General features: G+C 34.2%; 1 protein-coding gene across 3 annotated transcripts in view; it reads right to left on the bottom strand.

Annotated features, from left to right (window-relative positions):
- Positions 1-11,575, bottom strand: part of LOC145279898 (apicoplast pyruvate carrier 1-like) — an 86,042-nt gene that overhangs the window by 36,940 nt on the left and 37,527 nt on the right. For all 3 annotated transcript variants that reach the window (XM_080131430.1, XM_080131429.1, XM_080131428.1), the window contains one exon: positions 5,397-5,521. In XM_080131430.1, coding sequence (XP_079987556.1) covers positions 5,397-5,521 — 125 coding nt within the window. The remainder of the gene's footprint in view (positions 1-5,396; positions 5,522-11,575) is intronic.

Raw genomic sequence — 11,575 nt, 5'->3', positions numbered from 1 at the left:
AATAATAATAACAACAATAATAATAATAATAATAATAATAATAACAATAATAATAATAATACTAATAATAATAATAGAAAAGTGTACTCTACTAGAAATGAAAAGAAGAAAACTAGATATATCAGAAAGTATGGAACTGTCCAACCAAAAAGAGATGAGAATGCTTGATGAATGTGAAACAACTATTTGGGCGTTCGGGAATCAGACACCATCAAATCTACACAAACGAAAGAGAAGATTGAAAGAGGGTACATAAGAACAAGGAAACTCTTAGAAAAAACTATACAGTAGAAATCTAATTAAAGAAGTAAACACCTGGGCCGAATTTTTTAATAAGGTATGCTAGACCATTCATAGTTTGGACCAAAGAAGAACTTGATCCGAAGACGAGGAAACTAATGACCATGCACAATGCATTACACTCGAAAGATGATACTGATCGACTACATGAAAAGGAATAAAAGGAGGACAGAGGACTAATAAATGTAGAAGATTGTGTCGAAAGAATAAAAAAGTACATAACTCGGAAAGATTGATCACCCCAGCGAGAGACACTATAAAGATAAACAATACAGGAAAGGATGAAACCAAAAGCAAAAAGGCAGGGAAAGGAAAGTGTGAAGATAAAGAGCTACATGGACGATTCATAAAAATCGCAAGAGAAGAGAATTATGAAGTCACCTGGATACGACTAAGAAAAGGACACAATCACAGAAATAGAATTTCTGAGAGTTGCAGAGAACAACATAATAAAAACTAACCACATTAAAGTTAAAATAGATAAAACATAAAAAAAAATAGTAAATGTAAACTCTGTGAACAAAGAGACGAAACGATAAACCACATAATCAGTAAATGCAGCAAACTATTCCAAAAAGAATACAAGAAAAGACACAAGTGCCTGGGAAAGTAGTACACTAGGAACGTTGCAAACGACTACACTTCGAATATGAGAACTAATGATACAGGTAGAACCAGAGGCAGTACTGGAAAATGAAAACCACAAAATCCAAGGGGACCAGACGTCATAATAATTAAAACGAACGGAAGGAATTTCCAAAACGAAAACCACAAACTCTTTTGAGACATTAAGGTACAAACAGATAAACTCATCCAGCAAGGAGAACGTAGATCATAATAGTTAACAAGAAAGAAACTGCCAATTTGTAAAGTTTTCTGTTCCAGCAAATCACAGTGAGAAGACCTAAGAGAAAAACTAAACAAATATACAAAACTTGCCAGAGAATTGATAGGAATATAAAAACATAAGAAAATCAATAAAATACCAATAATTATAGGAATACTAAAAACTAATAACTTATAAAATTGATAAGAAAGTTTTTGCGGTTTTTACCTTTTAAATTAAAATGAGCATATCTCGGTTTAAGCCAAAAATTTATGAATCGAAACAAGTATGCCCAGAATCTGCATACATTTGCCAACGCAAAAAAAAATGTATTTATGTCAGTAATGTAAAAATCTTGCGTTCTGGTGGCGATGAAGTTGTTGAGAGCTTTTTCGATATTGCTTAGGTTTTTTAAGCATTTCTCATACAGAAAGTTGTTGAGATGCTTGGAAAAGTGATAGTCGGTAGTGCGAGAGCTGGAGAGTATGGCGAATGAGGCAGAATTTTGTATGTCAATTCGTTCAACTTCTGTAGAGTTGGTTTAGCAACGTGCGGTCGAGCATTGTCGTGAAGGAGAATTGGGTCTTTTCTGTTGGTGGGTGTTGTTGTTTCTGATGCATTTCGTCCATTTATGGACAGTACTTTTCCACCATAATGGTTTCATCTGGATTCAAAAAACTATAAAGGATGAAACCGGTCGCAGACCATCAAACAGTCAATAGGACCTTCTTTTGGTGCAACTCTGACTTTGAGAAGTGTCGCGGAGCTTCGACGGTATCTAACTACTGAGATGAGCATTGTCGGTTGTCATAAACACCCCACTTTTTATCACAAGCCACAACCCAGTCGAGAAACAGGTCGTTCTTGTTGCATAAAAGAAGGGAAGATGACACTTCATAACGGCGTTTCTTTTGCTTGTCATTCAACTCGTGAGGCACCCATTTATCAAGTTTGTTGATCTTTCCAATCTCTCTTAAGTGATTGGAAATCGTCGTATACGTTACATCTAATTCAATAGCAAGTTATCGGGCAGTTGTGCATGGATTGGCTTCAACTAAGGATTTTAATTGATCGTTGTCATCATCCGACGGCTGACCACTACGCTCATATTCAAGACTCACCTTGCTGCCACCAAATTTCTTAAACCACCATTGCGTTCAGTAGTGATTCCTGGGCCAAACACTTCATTGATATCGCGAGCTGTTTCATCAGCTTTTCGGCATAGCTTGAATTGAAATAAGAAAACTGTGCAAATTTTCATCTTGTATTCAATGTTCTGAAAAGAAGGCATAATTGCTTTAAAACTGTTGTAATTTAAACGATCAGATAGAGTGAAAAGCGCTCTTTAAAATGATATATAAAGTAAAGGTATTATACCAAAGATTTATTTGAAAATACATCATTTAAAATTAAAATTTTAATTTCGCAAGAACTTTCTTAATATAAAAAAGACTTATGAGCAATCGGAATCAAGGGAAAGAATTGGGCTCGGACTATACGATGATGTTGAAAACAATTGAGATCTTAAGGAAACCCCTCGAATGTGGAAACTAACGCCAACCGGACATATAGAAACCGCAAAATAAAAATAAAATAAAACAAAAAGATTGAGGAACACCTCATGAAACAAAGAAAACTAAAACCGCAAAATTCTAAGTTAACTACCCCCACCCCAAATAGTCGTGAAGGGTCAAAACCCGATGAGGAGCAAACACAAACCAGGCCTCCGCTCGACTGGGACCTTGGGAAGGCTTGTTGCCACCCAAAGTTCAGTGAAGACTAAAGATTGTTGCCAAAGAGAAGTCAATGGCAAGTGACTGCTGCGATAACAGAAATTCATTCTCAAAGAGATTATTCAAAGAGGTAGAGAGTACTAGAAATCTGGGAAGACTTATTGTCATCAAGACTCCAGTAGACACCACCGGTTAATCAGTGATTAATCTATGATGACCTGTGTTAGAACTTATAGTGAATAATAATAATAATAATAATAATAATAATAATAATAATAATAATACATAGGACTTGTCAGAAAACTGAAAGAAATATGAAACACTAAGAAAAGTACTCTGCCAATAAGTGTAGTAGCACTAGGGACAGTGCTGAAAAATCTGGAAAAAGACTACGAGAATTTGAAATAAAAAGAAACATTTATGCGATATTGGAGAGGATTGTTGCCACTAGGTCTCCGCTTAACACTACTTGTTATCATTAATAAGCGATCAGTGAGAATGGGGAGAATATTGTTGTTTAAGTCACAAATCATACAAATCTTTTGAACGGTAAATGCATATTGCATTTACACAGGGATGCACTATTTATGAATCGGGAAATGTAATATTATCTGAGTTAAGTTTAATTAAAAATATAATGGCTTTGCATGCTACATTATTAAATAGAATAATAAAAAATAAAGTTAAACGAATAATAAATCATGACCCTCCCCGCCAAACCCCCCCTGAATTACTACACTCAATACTGATATGTATATATCCATATTAATATGAAATCTGCGGATTTACATATATATATATATATATATATATATATATATATATATATATATATATATATATATATATATATATATATAACTACTTCATTTACTCACATAAGATTAATATACAAAAGTATAGATTTATGCGTAAACTTTAAGTATTTACTTCAAAAGTGCTCAATACGTAGGTAGAGCTAGTTAGTAATTTATAAAATATATATGGCGATTAAGCTACACTGAATATTCCGCGTTTCATCCACTCTAGGACTCCTCAGAATTCGCGCATAAGCCTGAGGAGTCCTAGAGTGGATGAAACGCGGAATATTCAGTGTAGCTTAATCGCCATATATATTTTATAAATTACTATATATATATATATATATATATATATATATATATATATATATATATATATATATATATATATATATATATATTCAAGACGTCTGCTAGAGCACGACGGAGTTCTTTTTCCGATTTTGTTGGGTGACTGTTCAATTCATCACCGTATAGTCCGAACCCAAGTCTTTCCCTTGATTCCGATTGCTCATAGTCTTGGCATGTTGTATATTACAGCACCCAGTAGTTGTTGTTCGGCTATATTCTCCTCAAGCGCTTTACATCGGTACACTCGATCGTCGTCAGGTGCGATTGTTGTTGTTGTTGTTATTTTCTTTGTTGATGCTTGATGTATTTATAGTTAGTTCTATTTTTATATTAGTTATAAAGGTGAGTGCAGAATGGGTAGAGGCGAATTATTTATCTTTAATTTTGATTTTCTTATTCTATATTTTATTTGTTTAGTTATTTATTTATTCTTAGTTGTTGAATACGGTTATTTATCGTGATATTAAATGAGATCCGGTTAATTGGATGCACCGATTGAAAGCGCTTAAGAAGAATATTGCCGAACAATAACTACTGGGCGCCATACTATACAACATGCCAGCCGGAATAGAAAAGACTGCTCGACGAATTGAAAATCGGAAAAAAGAACTCTGTCGTGTTCAATCAGACGTGCTTGAATAATGACGCTGCCAATATATATATATATATATATATATATATGTGTGTGTGTGTGTGTGTGTTTTATAACAATACTAAATTAAAAGGGGTTCATCTTACCACTTTACTACACTTTCATCAGAAGTGCATCAATATCCGATCAAACAAACGATTTATGCAAATTTATTTTTACTTATATTATACATATAAACTAAAAAAAAACGATCTGATTCAGGGAATCTTAAGTAGGATGATCGTTGGTGAGTTTGCGGTATTATGGTGAATGAAAATCTTAGCTAGGAATATCATAGACCAACAAAAGGTACAGTGACGAGGATGACCATAGACACCCCTCCTCAATTTTTGTGTGGCCTTGTGCCTATTTTTTTGTTTTTCTATTGTGTTTTTGTGTAACATTTAAGGAAGACAAAAAATATGTACCTTAATATCCCATCCATTCATATACAATTGTGTGAAGATTCAAACTGAGCTGAAAATCGAATTCTAACAATATTTGGCATTACCAACATTTCGTTAATACCACAAAAACACATTCCTATAATTATGCAATTTCACTCTCTCTGAATTATTATTAATGAGAACAAAAGCGTTCATTACAAGTTAAATGTTTTAATGTGATATATTACGAAACAAATATCTTTACGTTTAAAAATTATATGGCAATTTAGAGTGAACCTTCAAGTTGATCTGATCAATATATGTTAGTATATATTTGGTTAAAACATTAAATTGTATAGTTGTACATACACATTCTTTTCGGGTAGTTTTTCCTCTGGTGTAGTCACATTTTCACTGGTCTTCTCATTCTGTGCGGCACTTCCCTCGATAGAGTTACTAATTGAAGATAATTCCATCTTTCGGTCGTCTACATTCTGAAGAGAAGAATATCAATAGGCGATCAATCAATTAAATATGAACATATAAAGTTGAATTTTTTTCGTGCTCTAACTGATATTAAACGTTGGCCTCTTCCAACAGAATCTCTTCACGAATTCCATTAAAACCTCAACATAATATTCCTTGTTGACTGCCTATTCAGTGAGATCCTAATGCATGTAGATCATGCCTGTGCTGTCAAAAAAAGTGGGGATCATAATGTTTCTAGGAGGATTTGCCCTGTCTAGTCTACTTGGGTCTGAGAGAGCCAGCATGCTTCAACTGGAAACTATCTCAGTAGATCATGCTTTCATCATAGGCCATCAAGAACTGCAGGATCTTGATCTGTTTGATCATCTCCCTGCTGTAATGACAACGTTTTTGTTGTAGACCCGTGCTAGGAGTCACAAATAAAAGAAACCACAAGTAGTGTAAAGTGTATAAAATATAATATGTATTTATCATAAAGAATAGGGGAGCCACTAAAGTGGTATGAGAGGAACGTGTTCGTAGCATGCGGTTAAACATGGTATGAATGTCTCCATCTAGTCTCTTAAACCAATGGTATTCATAGGACTAGTTGATTCCACTTAGTTTTCAAAATAAGGGTGATTTGTCCCCCACAGCAGTTTTTATTTCTGATCTGCTCTGATCATCCCACACAAAGATCAAACTGTGCACTTATTGTCTCGATAGACACACAATGGCCTTATTCATGAAGTTCTTTATTTGGCCAATCAACTCTAGTGTTCTGACTTCTTTACTCCTTCTACACCTCTAATCATTCCTTACAGACTACCTCCCTCCCTTGAATCTCTTATGCCATTCAAGAATAGATGTTCGATGCAAACAAGATGGTCCAAAAGAAGTTTGAAGCATTCAATACGTTTCTATGTCATTGTTTCCAAGTTTTAAACAGAATTTTATTGCATATCGTTCTTTTAAAGTGTCCTCGCTTCCAGATTGCATTTTGGAAATTCACCAGCTGTGACAATCGGGCTTTAGTAGGATGTATTTTAATTACTGCTGTAGCTGTTCATTTGAACCTGAAATCATAAAAAGTGGTCAGTCATCTCAGATGTATAGCAATAACATTCTGAATTTTCCAAAATCCACGACAATTTCAAATGCCTGTACAAAATAGTCTGGAAACTTATTAAAGGCACCTAAGTAACATTTAGTGTGTGTGGGGGGGGGGGGCGTGCGTTCGTGCGCAGAGCGTCTCTACAAATCACTTTTCTAAATTTTTGGCCTGTAGACATGAAACGTGATATATAGAGGATTTAGACCTGTGGAAAAATTTGGATTTTGTTTTTAGTCTTTAAAATAGCTGCTAAGAGGTGTTACGACCCGGAATGTCTAGGGGTAAAAGTCGTAACACAAAATATAAAAAAATTATCTAAAAGAAATTAGTTTTCCCGGGTTTTTAGATACGGGAGGGATATATCCATTTTCTCGAAAGACATTTATGAACACAAGACAGGAAAAACACATCCAAGTAATAATACCGAGGCCAATGAAAAAATTAACACAATTTTATTTACATATATAAAAATATATTAGAATGTGTAATTAGATGAACAAACAAACTTGAAATAGATTCGAGAGAGAATTTTCGCGCAAAAGAAAAAAAAACAGTTCATATCCTGTCGTCTGCTTGTAACTCCAAAATGGAAGGACAGCCTTTTTGTGTTTTTGTTTTTGTTATTGTTTTCATATATGAGAGAGAGATATAGAGAGAAAAATAAACAATAGACTCACTCAGCGTCGGGTTTTAAATATTTCTATCGCATTCCTTTCTTTTTAAACAATTTCATTCCTTCGTCTATATTGAATACGTTATCCTTCCTAATTATCGCCTTTTTTTGTTTTCTCTGTCGTCAAAATATCTCGTTCATTTCTTCGCTGTCGTTAGCATCATAAAACGTTGTCACCATCGCCGACACTGTCGCTTAACCCACCTCCTCGGCTACTATATCGTCACTGACTCGCCACCCTGCGCCGCTCCTTTCCCTCTCTCTAATGGTATACCTTTCTCTCTCTCTTTGGCGTCCCCTCTCTCACTGCATGTACCTGCATCGCTCTCGCGTCACTCGCTCAATAATACGCGACGCGGATGCCTGCAGCTTTCCCTCTCTCTAGTTTCATATCTTCTCTCTCCCCCTCTCTCTTTTTCTTTACAGTTTATAGGCGTCCCCTCAATGTATTTTCATATGTTCTCTCTCTCTCTCTCTCTCTCTCTCTCTTTTTCTTTTTCCGGATGTTTACAAATTCACTGAGAGCAGACGATAATATAAAACGCGATAAAAATAGAATTTTCTCTCTCGACTCTTTTTTTTTTTTTTTATAATATCAAAAGTAATTATTGTCTCAAATTATATATATTTTTTCACATATTTGTGACAGAGGTCAAAATTTAAAAGATTAACAGTTTACCATGGCAGGGTAAATCAAGTCAAGCATTAATCCTGCTGTTATTTTTGTACAAAATTAAATATCCATAGCTTAATTTTTAACCTTTATTATCCATCTATCCGTAGGTACAAATGGTAACGACTAAGGCTGGAGTGCTAAACGTTTTGCTTTTGATTCTAGCGGATGGTATCCAAGTCATAGTTTTTATAACTTTGAAATCATAAATATAGATTGGATAATAATCAATAGAGAATTGGCTTTATGATAATAAATACGAAATCTGCATGAATTAAAATATAATATTTATGCGTATTTTACGACCTGGCAACACCCGATGACCCGCCAGTATTATATATATATATATATATATATATATATATATATATATATATATATATATATATATATATATTACCCGGCATTGCCCTGGTGTGTAAAGGTATTGCAATAAGGATATTGATCAAAAATAGAAATAGAGGTAGAAACAGGAAAATGTAGAAGACGCGAACGAAAAACAGCACATAAATAAACCCCCCACCCAAAAAAACCCTCCGTTACATTGGCGCGAACTTAAAACCTGTATGCTTCGGTTCGGCCCCTTTCTCCATTGGTCCACGGTGACGTAATCGAAACAACGTCGTGTTTTCTTACTATTTAAACCAAATCAAGAAAGAACGCGAGACGTGCATGCGTGGTTGCCGAAAAAAACAATTTTTTCTTTACAAAAATCAAGAAAGAACACGAGAGGCGCATGCGTGGTTACCGAAGGAACGATTTTTTGCAACTCTTATTGAATTCGTTGTGTTTTTAAAAACGAAAAAAAAAACAAAAAACATATTAACGTACATTTATAAATAATAAACCTCACCTTAACCCCCCCCTCCAAAGGAACGAAAAATACAAGAAATATGGATTATATATTTTGTCTTGTAAAGTATTTTGGAATGCTTTTTAGTTGGGTCGCTAGTTATAGGACGCTCGTATTTATTATCATAAAGCCAATTCTCTATTGATTATTATCCAATCTATATTAATGATTTCAAAGTTATAAAAACTGACTTGGATACCATCCGCTAGAATCAAAAGCAAAACGTTTAGCACTCCAGCCTTAGTCGTTACCATTTGTGCCTACGGATAGATGGATACTAAAGGTTAAAAATTAAGCTATGCTTTTTAGTTGGGTCGCTAGTTATAGGACGCTCAAACCGGATATGATGAAAGAAAGCTGCGACGCAATTGTTTTAAATCTAACGATATGTAATGGTAATCCAAGTAATGGGAAATGGCATGTGTAACTTTGTATTGAATAACTTATAATAATGCGTGGCGATTGAACGGCCGTAGTGATTTAGGGCTGCGGGGTTCGTTTTTTTTTTTTTGTATGTTTGTGTATGATCTGCAATAATAGAATGTCATGGTTGCAGCTAATGAGAATGGGCGAAATGTTATGGGAGAGGAATCAGTATTTTCTAATAGCGAAGTGTAATGGTAGTTGTAAGTGTTTGAGTGTGCAATCCAGTTAATAATGGTGTCAGGTCAATATAGATATAATGGTTATAAAAGTACCCGGTCCTGTCTGGAAGAGTGGGAGGACTTTTCAGTTAGAGGAGGAAATATGAACTATTTCGTCTTTAGATCTTGGCAATCGTGATGATGTCGCTCGTAGGAAATAAGATAAGATTTTCTTATAACGAATGAATGTGTATGTAACAGCGTTCAAAACTTACATAAGATGGTGGGTAAAAGTTTAGACAAATTAAATTTGTTTGTGGCATCTGTTATTGCATATCTACTGTAATTTGGTCCAGAGGGGAATTTCTGCAATCAAATTATATAATTAGACAAGCCACACTTTTCTGGATGTTGAACATTTGATCATCAGTGAGAGCATTACTAAGAATACAGTTGCGAATTGCTTAAGGCATCTACCCGATCGTGGCTGATGGAACCAGGAAAGTACGCTAAATAAAGGGTTCCGTCTGAAATTACATACAGATTCCAGATTTTAACAAGATAATCTGAAGGTCATAGATAATATAAGGGTTCCGTCTGAAATTACATACAGATTCCAGATTTTAACAAGATAATCTGAAGGTCATAGATAATATCGGCCAAAACGTTGTGATAATAACTCTCAGAATGAGAACAGTAGTTCGAATAATTGAAATTATTAATCCTCATCTAAAAAAATCAGAAAGATTATTTTATATTCGAATTTTATTAAGATTAGCAGAACGTCGGTAGAGATTTCAAACAAATCTTGTAAATACGTGGACAGTACGTGCGTGCTAGTAAAAACTACTATAAACATCTCTAGCAAAAACATAATAATGTATTAATAGTTTGTCTTAAACTATAAAAACTATAAAGGGGGCACCTTACGAGTAAAACGAGAAAGTATTATGATCTTAATTTGTAACTAATGTTGTTAGCGACAATTGTTTGGGATTGTCTCTTTATTACTACGGCCTCCCAAGCCCCAAATCAATTTCTCTAAAAGGGAGATAATTCAGGCTATCTCAACACGTTTCGCTCATTCTCATAAGTTAGTTTCATAGTTTTAATGAATTCTCCCTTCATTTCTATGTATTCGCACTTATTTACCATTGGTTTGTTTTTGGTTCTGTTTTTGTAAATAAACTGGCTTTAATTGTAAATAAGAATTTCCATTATTCTATTGTTGATAGGACTCTCATGAGTATTTTGCTTAATTTAAACATTCCTCAACTATTAACAATGCTCACATGTTACATTGACCCGGATTTTGTTGAACGATGCAAAATTATGACAGCAAGCGACCTTATTAAAATACTAATGATCCATCACTTTTCAAAGCCCCAAATAAGGTGTAGTGATATTCCTAGTTGCATGATAAAAACGTGCTATGAAAAGATTGAGAATTAAGATTAATTCATGAAACGACCCGACCTGCTTACATTGAGTTTGAAAATGGCAGTAGGGAAACATTTCCTCGATAACATGTTTCACGAGTAGAAAGTTCTTAAAAAGCACTATTCATGAAAGTTCCTTTGATTTAAGGTGGACAGATGAAGAAAAAGGAGCTCTTTGCAGTGTTGGAAGTTTTTGCCGGGAAAGGCTTACGGGAGGAGTGACTAGATCTAGAAGCTCAGTCGAATACCTACTATATTATAAGCATGACATTTTCAGGATTTGTATTTAAGTATTACAATTAACATACATTATAATCTGTTGAATTGCGAAGAAAAACATTTCTATAAAATAGTTTTAAAGAGACTTTCATTTCTTTAAATAATGAAATGATTAAGAAATATTAATGTTTGAAATCTATTAATCTACTCGAATTTTGAAAATTATTTTGATATTACTGACAATTATCGACATCGATTGCGATCTCATAATTTGTGATTTTTAATAAAATGTTGATTTGATTTGATTTCCTTTAATTCACTATAAATAAGGAACATTGCCACTAAGAGGCAGTAAGAATTAGGGGTCAGATTGAAAGGGAACACCCTATGTGAGGAGTTATATAGGGAGATGTTTGTTCACTTAAAATTGAGATTTTTGCATGTTGGTACAATCAGGGAAACAGCATGAAGGGAGTTCTCGAAGATAGTAGTTCCAGGAAAGAAGCCATTAGAATAGAAAGTTCT

This window comes from Euprymna scolopes, chromosome 7 (genome assembly GCF_053919585.1).
Source record: "Euprymna scolopes isolate OS-2025 chromosome 7, ASM5391958v1, whole genome shotgun sequence".
Lineage (NCBI taxonomy): Eukaryota > Metazoa > Mollusca > Cephalopoda > Sepiida > Sepiolidae > Euprymna > Euprymna scolopes.
Note: the sequence above shows the minus strand (reverse complement) of the source record. Positions and strands in the feature narration are given on the sequence as shown.